Source organism: Python bivittatus, unplaced genomic scaffold (assembly GCF_059951505.1).
Source record: "Python bivittatus isolate LINGU-HERP-01145 unplaced genomic scaffold, Pbiv_v1 ctg000080_np1212, whole genome shotgun sequence".
Classification (NCBI taxonomy): Eukaryota; Metazoa; Chordata; class Lepidosauria; order Squamata; family Pythonidae; genus Python; species Python bivittatus.
The window spans coordinates 22,197,545-22,215,919 of NW_028277035.1; the positions used below are offsets into that span (position 1 = coordinate 22,197,545).

At 38.7% G+C, this 18,375-nt stretch overlaps 1 protein-coding gene across 11 annotated transcripts in view; it reads right to left on the reverse strand.

Annotated features, from left to right (window-relative positions):
- Positions 1 to 5,177: 5,177 nt before the first annotated feature.
- The window catches only part of ABLIM3 (actin binding LIM protein family member 3), a 153,683-nt gene continuing 140,485 nt past the window's right edge, over positions 5,178 to 18,375 (reverse strand). For 6 of the 11 annotated variants that reach the window (XR_015794729.1, XR_015794728.1, XR_015794727.1 and 3 more), the window contains 5 exons: positions 14,899 to 14,928; positions 14,069 to 14,127; positions 12,590 to 12,650; positions 8,668 to 11,455; positions 5,178 to 6,606 (listed from right to left, as the gene is read on the reverse strand). Coding sequence is in view for 1 of the 11 variants with exons in the window: in XM_088133657.1 (XP_087989783.1) it covers positions 6,493 to 6,606; positions 8,668 to 8,748; positions 11,448 to 11,455; positions 12,590 to 12,650; positions 14,069 to 14,127; positions 14,899 to 14,928 (353 nt within the window). In the remaining 10 variants the exon portion in view is untranslated. Of the gene's footprint in view, positions 6,607 to 8,667; positions 11,456 to 12,589; positions 12,651 to 14,068; positions 14,128 to 14,898; positions 18,318 to 18,375 lie in introns of those variants that run through there. The other 5 variants (XR_015794732.1, XR_015794733.1, XM_088133657.1 and 2 more) reach the window with 4 other exon arrangements.

Below are 18,375 nucleotides of genomic sequence, written 5' to 3' on the forward strand. Positions count from 1 at the left end.
AAAATTCATTCATATGCAGAAAGTACATCCAATGGTTTAAAATCAGATGTAATAAGACTCTTTCCATGTTTTAGCTGCAGGCCTTGGAAGGTAAATCTGAAGTGTTTCATAACTCTATAATTCCAAAATTTTGGAATATAATTTATCACCACACCCACATTTTTAACCCTTATCTCTTTTCCCAAGACTCGTTTAACAACCTTATGAATATTAAACCAGAACAAATAAGCTCAAAAAATATGAGTTAGTGTCCAATCCAAAATATCACACTTCCAGTATATTGAAACAGAAAGCCAACCCTTACTACCCATCCTCTGGGGTGGCTACTAAACATAAAAGAGAATATTTTGCTACACTAATGACATTTTAAGATTATCATTATTATTAGATTTGTATCCCATCTTTTTTGCATATAACTCAAGGCAGCAAACATACCTAATATACAGTACCTGCCTCCTGTTTTCCCCACAACAACCACCCTGTGAGGTGGGCTGGGCTGAGAGAGAGCGACTGACCCAAAGTCACCCAGCCAGCTTTCATGTCTAAGGGAGGCCTACAACTCACAGTCCTCTGGTTTCTAGGCCAGCACCTTCACCATGACACCATACTGGCTCTTTTGTAGATTATAGGATACCAATTTAACATTCTTTAAAACTCTAGCCTATTGGTTTATTAAAACAGGAGATTCTAATTCTTTGCTCCAAATTCTTTGCACGTTTTCCATGTACTATCTTAGTAGTAGTTTTGGCTATAAGCTTGGAAGCTACAAAATGTTTTTCCAATGATGTTAATAGTTTAGGAGTTTCTGAATGACAAATACATTGGGCCCAGATTTTAAAATTAAGAGAGGTCTTAAATCTATTGATATTCTATAGTTTTAAGCAACCTAAATTCATTTTGTAAAACAGATGTTTTAAAGGACCGACTAACAATCAGCTAGTAAATTTTGTATGGCGACATATTGCAAAGACCTATACAGTTGCAAAGACCGTACTGAACTGGAATCTTTGCCATCCAAATTGTCTGATAAGGGATCACCCTGTTTTCATATCTACGTATGATTTTACGGTTCAGCTTGTGCACCTTTGTGAAGTATGAAGATTATTTTGTGAGTGCATCCATGTATTCCAGGTATACATCATGCACTGTGAGGCACGAGTCAGAGATCCATTGAACTAATCCATTGGAAGTGAAGTAAAAACAGCAGTAGGAATTGTGGGGAAAAATTAGGCGGTATAGAGCACCCAGTCTGATTTTCATGGCTGAGATTAGGCACAAATGGCTCCTCCTCACTCTGGAGATAGCCCTTCCAATTCATTCCTGAACCGTTCAGGGGGGAAAAAAAATCTGGGAAGTAGTATTTTCTCTGCAAATTTTTTTTCTTCTTTTCTTTAACTGAGAAAGTAACCCATGTCCAACTGCTGTGATGCACCCAGATTCTCTTTTTAAACCAAAGGTGACAAATTCGCATGAGAACCAGTTCATAAACACAAGGGGGGGGGGATTTGCATTGCAAAAATCTCTAGTAAGTAAAAAATTAAGAATATTAAGGCATGCCATTAAACCTACATTTTTAAAATTTTCTAAAACAAAACTACTTTTTTTTTTTCTTCCATTTCACTATGGCTGATGACCTGGCCAAAAATTTCATTATCCAGAACAATATTTCATTCAGTTTGTATTGAATGACAATAAAAAACCACTGAATTTAATCACATGAAACTTGGCAGAATTTATCTCTTCAGAAAAGCCAACTATGCCTGACAATTATTTCCAATTCTGCCCATTTTTAAAAAAATATTAACACTTCTGTTTGAAAGAAAAAAGAGGTTTCGTCTTCAATTCAGAATACATCACCTTCTCATATGATGCTATTGTTTCTGCAAATTTAGCTGAGAGAGAGCGACTGCCCCAAAGTCACCCAGCCAGCTTTCATGTCTAAGGGAGGCCTACAACTCACAGTCCCCTGGTTTCTAGGCCAGCACCTTCACCATGACACCATACTGGCTCTTTTGTAGATTATAGGATACCAATTTAACATTCTTTAAAACTTGAAACCATTTCAAATTACCTTTAATGGAAAGCAGGCTAAAATCTGATTACATATATCTTTAGTCACACAGGAAAAAAAAAACCCAATTGCCATTTTCATCCCCCAAATGGAGAAGCATGGAGGTTTGAGGATTCCCATCAAATTTAAGAGTTGAGTCTAAGTCACCTGTAGCTGCTAGGGCCATCACAGATGGAAAGCAGCCAGCCTGGGGCAGACACTGCCGCCAGACCCTTTAGCGTGGACTGGAGGAGGAGAACTTAGTGCCAGGAAAGAGATGGAGCAGTCTGGGCATGCCTCCTGGCTTATAAGTGAGGTCTGTTGAAAGAGCTCTGTAGAGAATTCAGCAGCTTCTTCACCTTGGCCCCAAGAAATCACCCCAGAGGGCATTCTTGTTCTTGCTGTTTAAACAGTAATGATGTTCAGCTTCTTTTGCATCAGGAGGTGTGCTCCCCTCCCAGCCTGGTTTCCTGAGAGACATTGCCCCATGGCTGCTTCCTGCCCTGCGGTCCCCTCCCCCCCCCCCCCCCCCCAGTCCTCTGGTGATGAGCTACAATTTCCATAATCCCAAGAAGCACTGGCAAAGAACTCCAGTCAAGATTGGGAAAGGCTCCCTAGAGGTAGGAGCTCATCTGAAGACATTTGAATGAAGAATTAAGCATTCTAAATGAAGCATGATTATTAATGTCCTTAACAAAAGAGTAAATTAATTTTAAAAACTATTGGCCCCAATGTAACATACTGCTAGTGGGGAGGATGATGCATACACCAAACACACCCAGTTTCTACATGGTAAGCTCCTTGAAACAGAAACCATAACACTTACACTTAGGTAGACCTTGAGCAGCTAAATTGGTAAAGCAGAATATTGCAGTACAGCCATTGTAGAGTCCTTGGTGCTCTCTGAGCTTGGTTGTTTGCTTGCAGATGTTTCATTACCTGACTAGGTATCATCAGGCTAGCACATCTGCAAGCAAACAACCAAGCTCAGAGAGCACCAAAGACTCCACAGTTCAACCCTGAGCTACATATATTCTCTTCTGTTGGAGTACAGCCACTGGTTTGATAAATGTTTTCCATACGTACACGTTTTGAAGTGTTTGCCTCTGTATATTTCATGGATATTGGCAAACAGTACCAGATTCATCTTCCATGTGTAACGTTCACTCCTTAAACAGGAAGGGTAAGTTGCTTTTGTTGTCACAGGGTACTTTGTAAAGTAAGTCATTAGAACTAAAAGAGATATGGCTACCCAGAAACTTCACCGTTTATCTAGAATTTCAATTCTACCCTCCCAGGTTTAAATCCAACTGACTTTCCTTTGGAATAAATTGACTTCTGAAAACTGTTTGGAATTTGAAAAATGTTCCATAAATATTAAGTCACACTGTGACCTCAGTCTATTTAATGGAAACATTTACACCCCAATCTTATTTTGCCAAAGTAATGCCTTCTTTCATGGAGCAGAAGATGTTTCACAGCAGCTTTGGCCAACCTGGGACTCAACAGATATTTTAGGTCTTATAACTCCCAGATTTCTTAAGCATCAATACAAATCAATGTAAATATGACCAGACAAATTTACTAATGTGCTAAACTAAACTGAAGCAATTATTAACTCAATATTGTAAACATTATTTGACTGAATGAAGATGTAAGGATTCATTTACTAGCAAGAGATTTCCTTTCCTTTCTTTGTTTTTGTTTTTTGATATCCCTAAAGAAATACTTTGGCATAATTCTGCATATTGTCAGCTCTGAAGTAAGCTTTTTTTTTTTTTTTTTTGAGTCCACTGAGGTTTAATCCAAGGTAAGTAAGTGTAGGGTTATACCTTCAGTTAGGAAGAGCATGAAAATTGCTTATAAGCCTAAGGGATGATGAAAAACTAGAAAATGTTCTCAGCTCATATGGGCAATATGCAGTTCACATGGTAAAAAGCAGCATTGCTTTTGATATGTAATCAACATTCTCTCAGCTAGAGTAAGGAGATATATAATATAGAGTTAATCATTCTCCTCCTGGGAGTGGGGGGAAATTGTTGTATTCTTATACAAGGCTGAGTTTTTGATTTCAGAAATAACAAATAAAAAATTAGTATCCTAAAATTATGAGTTGGAGAGAGCCTTGTTGACCATCTCATCCAATTGTGAACTTGATGCTGAAGAACATCCCCAACAAAATGGCTTTTCTTTAGACAGAATCAAAAGCGGATACCAACTAAGATGCCATACTAACATGGCATTCATCTCTAATATGTAAAAGAAGAATGTATTTATTACATTAATTTATATGCCATTCCATTTCCAGAGACTCTGAGTAGCTTTGTCAGTTCATACAGTATAGAGAGACATGCGTTTGCCCACCTAGTTGGAAACCATAGATTTCAGCTTTGGAGCCAATTCATTCAAAGAGGAAAAAAATGATAAGACAACAACATGAGACAACTCACAATTATTTTGTTCAAACAGTGTATTAGGTAAGAAATATTTTTTTTCTTTTAAGAAAGAACAAACGTACAATTTCCCAAATCAAAACATTCCATGTACATTTTTTCATTCAGAAGTTGATCATACTGATTTGACACAATATCAGAAATGTTGCTAGTGACCACAAAAGGCCAACCATATGCAGTAAAATTAGTTAAATTAAAGATGAACAAGATATTTCAAGTGCCAAGGATTCTCCAAACTCTTTTTTTTTTCCTATAGTCCAACAGTTTTTATACACGTTTGAAAGTTTGGAGTATGATTCCGTAGTATGACCACTGCTTTTGGAAAATATATATAAAACTCACACAAAAGTTCAGATGTAATGCTTTGAACATCACATCCTGCCTGGGTAAAGCTTCATCTTTTTTTAAACAACCACAGCCAAGGTTTATTTAAAGAACAACAGTGTCAAGGCTCACATAACATGCTAACCCATAATATAGTTTATTGGATTTTAGCTTAGCATATTGTGTGAATCAAACCATTGTGATTTCTAAACCATGGTTAATGGCTTAGCATTATCATGACTTACTCAACAAACCACTGATTAGTGTATATAACTGTTTTCTTTGAGAATTGTGGTGTCAAGTTATTTCCTGTGATTTTTCTTTTTCTTTTTTTTAAGTTTGACCTCAAGTTTGTAAGGTTAAGCTCTTTCACAGCAGTGGTTTTTTTTTTAAATGACCACTATCTAGACCTTCCAATGACTAGCAATGCAGGAGGAAGCTGAAATAATGGAAAGGAGGATCATTTTTAATTGGGCGCATATCACAGGTTGTCTGAACTAGCCTTTCCAAACCTGGTGCCCTATAGTTTTAGATTGTAAGTTCCATCAATTCCAGTTAAGTATGACTTCCAGATGTTTTAGGCCAACATAGCTGGAAACCACTAGACTAGAAAAGGCTGTGTACATTCCATAGACCTGTGCAAATGTAAATTATATCCAAAATGGTGTTAAAGTATCCAGAGTAAGTATTTAAGTGAGCATATAATTCTTTGTTCCAAGAAACCTAGCTTCCTATTCCATTAATGCAAGAGTACCTAGTGAAGCAAGAATGGATTTTAGTAAGTGTTCCAATGAACTGCTTTCCACTGATCACTGAGGAGGAATGGAAGACAGCTGCATGCCACTGTAACTAAGAGAAAAAGAATTTTTGGAAGCTAATATTTATTCATGGAAAATAGCTTTAAAAATGGCTACTCTCAATAATAGCTATATAAAGCCTCCATATATAGAGGCAATCAGCATGATTACTGGGTGCTGCAGGGAGGAACATAAAGCAGAAGGATGCTCATCACCTTAAAGCCCATCTTTTTAATTTCCAAGAGTTATCTGGATGGCTGCTATGAGAAAAAAGAATGCTGGCTAGATAGATTTTGGCTTTATTTGTGTCCTTCTATTCCAACATGTTTAGATCTTGGTGCAAATAGCCTGAGACATGATTAAGATAGCGAGGAAATTAACAGCAAAAATGCAAAAGACGTTTGTGAAGCCACTGTTAGAAACCAAAGGCAGGTTGAGATAAATCCTCGGCCTGATTGAGCAGCATACTTCTGATATTCTGAAGCCATCTGGGAGGCATAAGGATGGTTGCCTCTATGCAAAGCATGCCCCCAGTTCCATCATCCTCCTTATCTCTCCAGACTTGCGTTTAAGAGGCTCATGGGTGAGGTACAATAATGCCCAAGGTTCTCAACATTCATGTAAGAAAAAGAAATAGTTCAGTATAAAAACAAGTTCCAAATCCTCCCCACACTTGAAAAGTTTCCCAAATAACAGTTACTCTTTTTTAAAAAAAGAATAAAAGAAACAAAGAGCATAAAAATATCTGTGAGACTTCGGTTCATTCTACAGGCTTCCAAAGAGAACAGCCAGAGATCCTATTTTATAACTCTGTATTATACAGAGTTTCTGTATAGAGATCTTTATATAGTTTTTATGTATACTGTTTTCAAAATAGCCGTGCCTGCTTCTTCAACTCATTTCTTTTCCACAAAGCCAGGCGATCAAATTCAGCAACAGTCATGCCAAACACCTGGTAAAATTCCTCTGGGGACAGATGGCGCTGGAAAGAGAACAGGGAGGTGTGCTGTTATACAAGTGTGGCTAATGTACAAGTGTGACAACAGGCACCTCATCTGAAAGATATGTAAGCTCTAAGGCAACATTCAATTTACACCACTGTATCCTCAGGCTCTACATCTGAGGCTGCATCCAGACATGAACCTTCTTTCTTACTAATCTGTTTGGCTCTCTGGAGTTTGTAGCATGCAGAACTAGAGTATTCATACAAATCATGTAGGTGTTTTACTGCCAGCACTTTCATACCAGCGGTGGGCCTTGATGTATTTGTAGATCTAAATACCTGTGCCACTCACCTCAGCCTCTTTTCCAGCCCATTCTCACCTACTGATTCCCCACAAACACATCTATACTGTAATTACAAACATGCAAGCGTTGGCATGCTTGCATGTGTTCCTCCTTAGGTATTTTTATTTTTCTCTACAAAATACTTCTAGACTCAAGGTACTGTATCCTCCTCCTCCTGTTATAATAACATTCTTGTAATATACAAGTCTGTATGCTCACAACTTTGGTATTCAGGAAAGGAATGGAGGAGGAAGGGATGATAAACAAGCCCAAAGCCACTAGGAACATCACATCTTTGGGGATTTGTGCTTCTGATTCAGGTCTTTCTCTCCAAGCACTTTTTACCACTCCTCCACTTAGAATAAAATTGACAAAAGGAAGGCCAAATCTAAGCTGATTACTAAAGGACAATGATATTTTCTGCATCCTCTGAGAAATTGTCAGGATGAACCATAAAACTGTACATCAAAAGGCCCTTTTGGAAACAACCTGGGTCTTTAATTATCTACATACAGGAAAAGGATGTTGCAAGGACAAATAATTCTCCTTGTGTCCCACGAATGAAGAAAGAAACTGATTTAGAATGATTATTTATGATGCAAGGCAGCTATGAGACCAGTGTAAAGGCTGGCAATTTTTTGGTTGCTAAGGCTGGCATCTAACATTTAGGGGAAGGAGGAAGCCTGCAGTGGACAAGGCACTGGTGCAAAGTGGCCTGAGCCATGTCACACTTACAGAAGGGAGAGGGATGTTCATTTTCCTTGCATGCAGTACGTTTTTTCCCCTTTCTTTATCAGATCAGATCAGATCAGATCAGATCAGATCAGATCAGATCAGATCAGATCTATCTATCTATCTATCTATCTATCTATCTATCTATCTATCTATCTATCTATCTATCTATCATCAAACTTATAAGCTGCCACAGCTGTACCTGTCTAATATTATATAGTCACATGTTTGAATTTGAAAGTATCTGTATGTACAGAATATCTACTCCCCTTCCCAAACTACTGCTGGATCAATCCACAAAGCGATGTAGTTTGTAGCAAAACAGGGATAGGAAAGTGCTAGGGTCATGGAAGGCCTTGGTTCAGAGCTTTAGGAAAGCCAGCTTCTTTCAGCTTCTGCCTGAAAAATCTGGGACTGCCCACACTAGTCTATGATACTTTGTTCACCACCTAGCTGACATTGGCTGAGCTTGAAAAGCTAAGTAGGGTCAGGCCTCATTAGTACTTGGATGAGAGACCACCAGAAAATCTCAGGGCTGTAGACTAGACTGTGAAGCTTATTAAAAAAAAATCAAGAAGGCCATAGTAAGTTACTTTTTATTATTGCCAAGAAAACTAGATTAATAAGTTTATGAATCCCCAACCAAGAATCAGGCTCAACGTGAGGGAAAAAATTTAAGCAAGTGTATATTACCGTTGTATGGATTATTAAGAACATGTAAGTTAAGCATGTTCACCATGAGGGGTTTTAGCATTCAAACCACTGAAGCTTCTGAAGCTGTTTTGGGACATGCAGAACAGGCTTTTTTTTCTTAGGAGGAAGGAAAATGTTTTTCCACTTCCCAGTTGGAGTAAAGTCCTTCTTTTTCTGAGGCATTTCTGTAGCATATTTGCCCCTTTTCCAGTGCATCTCCTTTTGGATATCCCTGACATCAAAAATCCAAGGTTGGGAAGAATGGAAAGACCCAGTTTCAGAGGTTCCAGAGGTACTTGGAAGAGGTTTCCATATGTTGGATTTGACTTACCTCTAGCCGAGTTCTGTCCACATCTTTGGGCAAGCGATTTCTCCCCCTGGTTGTCACCAAAAGCAACTCATAAGGGTATATCTACAGAAGAAAGAGGGAAAAAATATGATTCTGGACCAAAGAAGCACAAAAAGAATAATCAGCTGAACACAGTTTTGAGAAAATGTACAATATGTAAGGGAGCTTCCACATCAGCACTTTGCATCACTTTAGGATAGGGTCTGGATCTCAGTGATCTCATGACATCTTCTATTTTGGGAACCGAGTTGATTTATTTTTGACTCTGCTCCAGTTTATTGGAAACCATAGCAAAGCTGGTATTTCCTTTGAAATGCAGCAGCTCTGCAAACCTTGTAAGTGGTCCATTTTCCCACTGGGGAAAATTCTTGTCTCTTTCTGCTTTCTAGCACCTAGCCTTAAGCTGTGCCCATAGGGATTTAGCATTCTGTTTGGTAGTGACATATGACCCTGATCACAATGTTCTCTTGGGAAGGTTGCAAAATTGCCAGTATGCTTAACATTTCACTTTTACAAATTTAGAGGGGCTTTTAATTGCAACAGAGGAATGGTGGAAGGTGGTCAGGAAGCCCTTACAGGCTACCAGTACTTTTCTTTACATTTTAAAGAAATGATCTTCCTCAGATAGTTTTCCATCATAGCCTTTCTGGGTTCTTTGCTTTGGAAAGCACTAAACAATTTCACATATTGAAAAATATGGAAGATGCTACCAATTTATTTCCTTTTTGTGTGACATAGTGATGATGTGATTTTTATTATTCCATGTGCCATGATGGCTCAGTGGTTGGGACATTGATTGGATGTCATTTTTTTTTTTTTTTTACTCTCCTAGTAGTCAGCTATGAAGGAAGAGAGTGAACACTGATTCCCTAGATTTTTTATGCATTTTGCAGTAAGTAGAAGTGAAGATAATCATTGCTTAGTTTCATATTGCTTTGTGAAGGATTCAGGGTAAAAATGCTGGTGAATATGAAAATTTATTTATTTGTTTATTTACTAATTTAATTAGATTTAAGCACTTCCCAACTCTAATATAACTCTGGGCAGTTCACAATTTAAGGCATGCCATAAGAGAAGTACAAGAATATTTTTGGAAAATATCAATGCTTTATCTGATTATAATAGAGGTAACACTGACATTTAGTTTCTATTTGCTCAACAAAACAGCAGTGTGTGCTGACACACACAGCACAAGTGATGCCATAATGATGATCAGTTAAAGCCTCAAAAGATGCAGAAATCACTTTGTTAGTTCAGCACATTATTTTCATATTAAGACATTACCAATAAAGTAATGCCTTTCTTTGTAGAACATGGTAGGCTGTAGCTCAGTGACAGAGCTCATGTTTTACATATAAAAGATATCAGGTTCGGTTCTCAGCCTCCAGACAGACCTGGAAAAGATTTATTTCTGAAATTCTGCCAGTCAGTATAGCTCATATATCATAATAGTTTTTAGATATATTGGATTTCAATTATTATACTCTTCTGTCAGCATATGCTTTAGGAATTGAAGTCAAAGACATTTGAGCTGCACTGGGTCATGGAATACTAATTTGCAAAAAGACATTTTATAACCTCTAATAATGTCTTTTCAGTGTGAAGATGCTCTGGGGGAATCTGATTCAGGCTGAAATTGCCTCAAAGCAACAGGGCCTGATAGCTGTTACCAGAAGATATTAGGGGAATCCAGGAATCTGAAGGTGAACTATGATATTACAACCCAGATGGGATATAACTATAATATCTATAGGAAATTATTAATTTTCATTTCTTTGTTGGCAATTGAATGGGAGTCAGATGTTTCAGCACATTGATAAAGAAGTTTCCAGCAAATGTTAAAAATGAAAACTAGAAGCAATGTGTGGCAAGTTCTTTCTTGACTTCTAATGTCCTTTACTTAATTCTTCAAATACCCTCCTTCTTTACCTCATTTTATCCTGTATCCTCCCTTAGCACTCTTACAGCACTCAGTCTTCCCACTGCTAAGTCTATTTAATTCTTCAAAAGCACAAATTTTCACAAAAGACCTTCATCATTCATTCAGTCATTCAGTCATTCATTCATTCCATAATTTGCCATTCACTCATACAATTCTTATTTTTTATATTCAAATACAAGGATTACTAGGATATCTCCCTAAGTTATTAAACTTTTCCAGCTCAACATCACCCATGTATATCAGTCCAAAGTGTCATAACCCACAGCCAAAATATTAAGATCATGTTAGTTTAGGCTCCCAGGAATTCAGTGCATCTGAAGTTCACACTTAGGACAGTGTTCCCCAAACTGTGAGCTGTACCTGTCTTGGGGAGGTGCAGACAGAGTCCAGGGAAGATGTGAAGAACCTTTTAGCTACATGTTACAATAAATCTACTATTCAAACACCAAAATGAGCACAAATGAACAAGTAAAACAATACAATGGAGCTTATTGTTTCCATTGTTCATTTGTGTTCATTTTGGTATTTAGATTTTTAGGGGAGGTGTGTACATAAAAATTACACTAAAGGGAGGTGTGATGGCAAAAGGTTTAGGAACTCCTGTCTTAGAAAGAGAAGAGGCATTGAGAATGCCTTTATTCAAACAGATGTACTCAAAGCACTAAAGGAAACAAAAGGGAGCAAGATCAGATTTTCTTCTAGCCCAACAATTAATGCAGCTTTTCCTGGTTGCTATTTAGTATACTGGCAGCTTCCTGTTTTTCAACAAAAGAGCATCCATGGTTCTAGAAGTCTTGTAAGATTCCTGTGAACATGTTACCTTGTATTCTGAAAAAGATGAGACAGAGAAAAGGTGGGAGACAAAAAGAGAGAGGTCAATCTCCAGTCCCTTTTGTTCGATAATGGCATCTTTGGCATTTGCAAACCCTCTTGGAGCTATTAGATTAAAACTTAAAACAAAACAAAACACACACACACACACACACACACACACACACATTTGATACTGTGGTATTTGCAATATTAGGCATTCTTGGGTCCTGCCTGACTAAAATGGGCAGCACTACAGGCTACCTTCAAAAAAATCGAAAGCAAATTTACTGTAAAGGTAAATTTGAGGACATGACTCTCCAGCTTTGTAATACAGATTTATTTAGTTCAGTGTTTTCCAAACTTATTTGGCCATGGAACATTTGGGGGATTTGAATATACCGATAGAACACATGTGCTTGCCAGAGAAAGACTTTTATATTGATACAGTATATTTGATTAGAAGGTTATATTTAAAGAATGAACAATTCTAACTTTGAAACAGTGAAAGCTAATAGTAATGGGCCTCAGTGTTACAAGTGCTTTCTCTTGCAACTGCCACTATGAGTTGACTACCCAACTGCCATGTGCTATGTGTTGCTTACCCACAAAAAGATTAATAGGATGAGTGTTTTTGCTTCTGTTAATCACAATTTCACTTAACATTAAATCTTAAAACTTTACATCAGAAGCCAACAACACATGGGCTTCATGGGTCATTTGAATATAGTCAGTGACATATCTCCCACCAACAATTGTTGGGCAGACTCTGCACTGCAGATTGATTGCATCAGGCACCAAGATTCAACTTATAATAACCATAGCCAATTCTCTTATTCTGTTTCAATTTTGTAAAGTTTGGGAATCCCCTTTTTCAGAAACATTCACCTAATATATTAAGAACACAATCTCAGGCCAGTATAAATCTCTGTAGGAGAAAATCTAGGAACACTTGAATTAGGATGCTGGTACAGATCCCAGGAACACAGTATTTACTTATTTAGCACATGGATGGGCCACCCAATCTTAGATAGTTCTTGCCTGCTTCAAAACAGTCATCATAATAATACAATGATAAAATCCAACCCAACAGTCAGCAGCTCTATGGATTCCCCCCACCCCAAACTTCTGCTCTAAGGTCCTTACACTTACCTCGCATCCCCCAGTTGACGGCATTTGTGCTGTCGTAATGGAAGAGTTCAGCGCTGGGAGGCTGCATAGAAAATTATAGTATGGAGGAAGGGGTGGTCAGTAAATGGGGAATCCTGTTAAACATCTCTCCATTCTTTTAGAGTTGCTTCCAGCAAGAAATATTTGGAAACACATGTTTAGTTCAATAAAGATGTTCATAAACTTTTCCTGCCATTTGTATGTAGTGGCAATGAGGGTGAAGGATAGGGGAAGATTAATCAGAGAAATAGTGTAAGATGGGGAGGCGCTAAGAGGAAAGTATAAATGTCTTCTCCAAAATCAGCCTCTTAGCTGTTTTCTAGAGAAAATATGCCAGCAGGGTAACAACACATTAATCTGAGAAATGAAAGTTGACTTAAAGCTTCAATTTGGGGTATTTTGCATATATACTAATATTCTCCCCAGGAACCAGTATCATTTTTGGCTTGTTTATATTCAGTTTTGTATGCCAAACTGGTTCAAGGCAATGTACACAATATGTTTAATGTTATCTGCACAACCACCCTTTGAGGAGGTTTGTCTAAGTGCCATTTTATTGACTGTTCAAAGTCAGATGCATTCACATCTTAATAATTCTCTAGCCTTAGTGAGGCTATTTGCTTCTGAAATAAGTTACACGTTAGCTAAAAATTGTGATGGTTTTGAAGTTACAAGATTGGTTCATGAGTAGGGTTATCCCAAGACATTGTGCCCTTTATGGCACCTCTTTTCTGATTTCCATTGACAGAAGCAAGCTGGATTTGCAGATGATACTAACTTCAACAATACTAATAGGATAATGTCTTCAAGTTAACCTCTGTGCCGCAGGCCAACTTCAGGGATGCTGGGCATAATATAACTTCTTCCTATCCCTTCCATCTCCCAGCATCCATGCTATTTCAGGCAGCCTCCTCATTCTGACAAATGAGAGGACTAGCTAATTTCCAGGGGAATCTGATCTTGGATTTATTCAAATGATGTAAACACTTTCCTCTTATTTTGCAATGGCTTGTCCTACAAGGCCCTAAGTAAGCTCTATGGAATACAGTACATAAGTCTGAGCTTTGATTGTGAAACTGCTTCTCCAGCAGAAACATTATACGCAGGACAAATGCTTTCCACTCCAGTTAAAGAAGCCATTCAGAGACACCAGCTATTCTTGCATTTTCAGGAGTGGCTATGGTTTTTTGGCTCAAACTCCCACTGGTAATCTAATATGTTCATATCTTCACCAGGGGTCTCCATAACTGTTTCTTAGTAACTGCATAATGCCTGTGGAAGGATATCAGTCCCATTTCTGACACTGACATGACTTTCAACATTAGGTTAGAGAACTCCTGACTCTTACAATGACAAATGATCATAAGGGGGAGGGCAATGTTTATTTTATTAATGTGGCTGTTTTCAGACAAGAAATAGTTGGAAAGACTTTCACTTGGGGCTGAAGTCAGCCACTCTTACCCTATGTATCCCATTCCTTCTGTAAGCAGGAAGAGAGGCAGATTTTGAAATGAGGGGATCTGAGGAAAAAAAGAGAGGGGCAAGTCAGAATAAATATCTCCAGTGAAGAAAAAGTACCTTTCTTCTGGCCAGCTCCAGAAGAATACTAATTATCAGAAGAAACAGAAAGAATGTCCACCCATACTTATTGCTATTACTGACATTTTTAAAAAATCTTGCTTTCCTCAAAGAAGCACATGATAGACTACGTGATTCTTTACCCATTTCTTCTTCATCATTAGCTGGTGTGATAAGCTGGACTGCTAAAAGGTGACTAGTCAAGATTGTCCAATCAGATACATAATAGAGTAAGGATCTGATTCTGGTCTTTCTTATGTCTGGCTAACTCCTTAATTACTTCACCACATTTTCTCTGAAAGATCTGCATCTCTAAATAGCAGAACCATTTGACTGAAGGCATGTTAAGGAAATTATTCATAAAATCCAAACCCAGTCCCCATTAGTTGTAAAACATACACCAATAAAGTAAATTATGGATAATAATCCCATAACAGCTGCCTCCCAAGGTGGTCTACATCAATGTTTCTCAACCTGAGAACACTAGTCTACCTCACTCTAATAGTAGGGTTGGGCTTGCCATTTCATCTTTACTCTTGAACATTATAGATGCAGATATGTGAAGCCTTACATCAGTCCATAAATATCACCACCTAATTATGGGCAAAGAGTCCCATAATTAGTCTAGTCCCATCAAGCCCCATCAGAACTCTTGGGGTTAAGTGGATTGAAGAGCACAAAGCAAAGGAGGCAGGAAGTAGAGGTACACATACCACTGTCTGCCAGGTAGTGTGTCCGGGGTGCTATAAAGGAAGACAAACCAAGATATCAGGCATGCTTTTGGAATATATTTTTTCCCTCTGAGCATTAATTTAGATATACCTCTGCAAAAAAACTGTCATAGGTGATGGCGCCACTATGTGGGTAATGTCACGATGCTGTCTGATCAGTAGGTGGCACTGGACTTACTTGTATCTGGGTAGAGTTGGCAGTTTCTTCTTACCTTCTTTTTGTTTCAGAATGACAATAATATTCTTATCCTGATATGCTCTGTAAACTAACCGAGTACAGAAAATAAAAAATAATGACTTGAGAGAACTCTGGATGATTTGCAGTACGTTGCCAGGATATTCTCTGACTCACACTTAACAAAAGCCATAGCACACATGCACACACACAAACCCCTTTCTGTCCCTCCAAAAAGTTCCTGTCCCCAAAGTAGTTGGTGGAAAAGAATGCTGGGGGAGGGGAGAGAGAGAAAGTAAGATTTGGTATGAAAGCATTTGCTGGAACAATCTGATACTCTTCACAGACTCCTGGGCTGAGTCCTTGTTCAGAAGCCCTGGGTCCGAACCATTGTTTTTCACCTGGCTCTGGATAATGAACGTTAGGGTTCTACTGAAGGAGACAAACAAACAAAAAAATTGGCAATCCTGAAATTTGCCAGACAGACCACTGGTGCTCTGTGCAGCACATACCCCTATGGTACCTTTATTGGAGCCCATCCTGAATAGGTTCCACCAGCCTACACTTGCCTGTTTGCCACAACCCTACTTTTAATTAACTGGGCTCTTCTTAAACAGCCAGTGACTACAGCTCCCTCTTGGTGCAGAAGCCAGACCATTCACTAATGTAAATCTGGATTTTGCACTAAAAAGGTTCTACGAAAAGATGGAACTTGAGGCTATATAAATGTGATAAACAAACAAACAAACAAACTTGCAAGAAACTGAGAGTGCTGGCCAGAGTGGCACTAAATGGGCCTGGGGGTTGATGGAAGGAATGACTTGCAAGAGTTTCAAATTCCTCAGAGATCACAGCACTGATGAAATGGGAAGTGGCTTTATGTAAATGTGTGTGTGCATATATATAACTCTACATCTGGCTATGTTTGCATGCACAGACCTGATTCTCCAGAAGACACTGGACCCCATGTTTTTGATACCGCCATGTATCAGCATAGTTGTAGTGGATGTCTCTGTCTTAAATTCTTTCTCTTATATAACTTTTTCTACTCAAAACCTTCTCCAGAAAGGGTACTTCTGCCTTTTCTGTGATCAGGAGTTGAAAGGAACCAGTTCTGAGTGAGACATTGTTTTATGTATGCCAGATTCCTGTCCCATTTACCTGGTCAGCCCAACAGCCCTTCAGGCTGCTTTGTTTTTATTTTTTAAGAATGGCAAAAAGGTACACACGCATGTCATGTCTAGTGTGAGCCTCACACTTTAATAATAATTTAAAAACCGAATAGCTGCTCAGCTAACAATAGTCCCATCTGGTGGTCAGTTGATGCTATTGCTGGTGCACATCTGCAATTCTTCAACTTTCTCTCATTCACACTCTTTTTGCCTATCAAAATAATGTAGGTGGGATAACGTAGTTCATCTAATAAAAATCCCTTTTGATTCCAACTATAGTAAGGTAATTCAGGGGTGCTATAGTGTGAAAGTCAACTGTTGCAACGAAGTGTACATAGTAAATCCACATTGCATCATAGATAGAAACACACAGATACAGTGGTACCTCGGGTTACGAACGCCTCTGTTAATGAACTTTTCGGGTTACGACCAGCTCCGGCCGCAAAAATTTACCTCAGTTTGCGAACTCCGCCTCGGGGTACGAACAGGATACGCGGCCATTTTCCCTCCCATGACACGGTCCATGGCCATTTTTCCGCCCCTGACATGTGGTCCGCAGCCATTTTCTGCCCCTGACACGTGGTCCGGGGCCATTTTTCCACCCCTGACACGTGGTCCGCGGCCATTTTCCACCCCGACACGTGGTCCGCGGCCATTTTCCACCCCTGACACGTGGTCCGCAGCCATTTTCTGCCCCTGACACGTGGTCGTAGGGAGGGGGACTCCCTGTCCTCCACGCCAGAACGGATTAACGGTAATTACATTGAACCTTATGGGGAAATTTCCTTCGGGTTGTGACCAATTCGGGGTGCGACCAGAGTCACGGAACGAATTAAATTCGTAACCCGAGGTTCCACTGTACATACAAAGTGATTCATATAGTCAAATAAATTCAAGTGTCTTGGAATGTTTGACTTTTGTGAGTATGATTTTATTGTTAAACACTTATTCTTGACCTCAAACACTAGAGAGCAGCCCCCTGAACTTCATTTTAGCTTCCTTAAATATAAAATTTAAACAAAACACAGACACATACATCACCTAGCCTGGTACAATATATGTGGCACACAACATATAGGGAAATAACTAGGAATCTCTTCAGACATGCAGCTCAACTAGCAATGAAATGGATGTAATTAAAGGCCAAATCTTGATGTTTCTTAGCCCTAGTATGGGCATATTTTTGATCTGCAGGAACTGCTATAAAGGCAAAGTTCAGAACAGAGGCAAAAATGATTGGGAGTTAAGGGGCAATGAAGTTAGACAGACAATAGGGGTAGAGACAATGGTCATGAGTTGGATATATGCATGATTGGAAAGGGCAAGTTTTATTTTTATTTATTTATTTATTTATCGAATTTGCCACTGCCCATCTCATTAAACAACTCTGGGCAGTTTACAAAAAGTTGAAAGGCACATTTGAATTATTACCAAGTAGAGGTTCTAAGAGCCTATTCTTTGGCACTTTCTTTGAGCCCTGCAAAAATCTGGTGGTTTAACCAGGCAAAGAAATGCAGTGCAAGAGCTAGAAACAGAGAACTAAATGAATGGATTTCTTGTGTGTTATCACTCTGAACACACAGCATGCCTCCTCCTTGGCTGGTGTTATTCTCTTTGTTTTTAGGGCACTTCTATTTCTCTCAGACGGGTGATTTTTAGTGTTGTCCAGCATGATTGAGATGATATAAATCCTATCTTCTTTGCTATCATATCACTAGAAATTATGATAATTTGCTAATTTATTTATTTATTTATCGTATTTATATAGCCGTCCATCTCCCATAAAGTAACTCTGGGTGGCTAATGGGCACTTAGTCTCAGTCTCATCATCCTTTACTATGTTTCTTGTATGGACCACATAAAATCTAGCTGGAACCATCATATCCATAGTTCTATTCAATTGTACAAATTTCTTCAAGTCTATTCTTGGTTGTCACTGAGCTGCTAGCATTGGAGCTTTCCAGTGCTAGCAGGTTGAGTACCTGATCTCATCCGATCTCAACGCTCTGGTAGGAACAGGAATGGTTTGTGATCCCCACATACAATCATGTTTCCTATAGAAAAGCAACTGATGAGCCATGACTAGACAATCCTTCACTGTGGAGAGTTCCT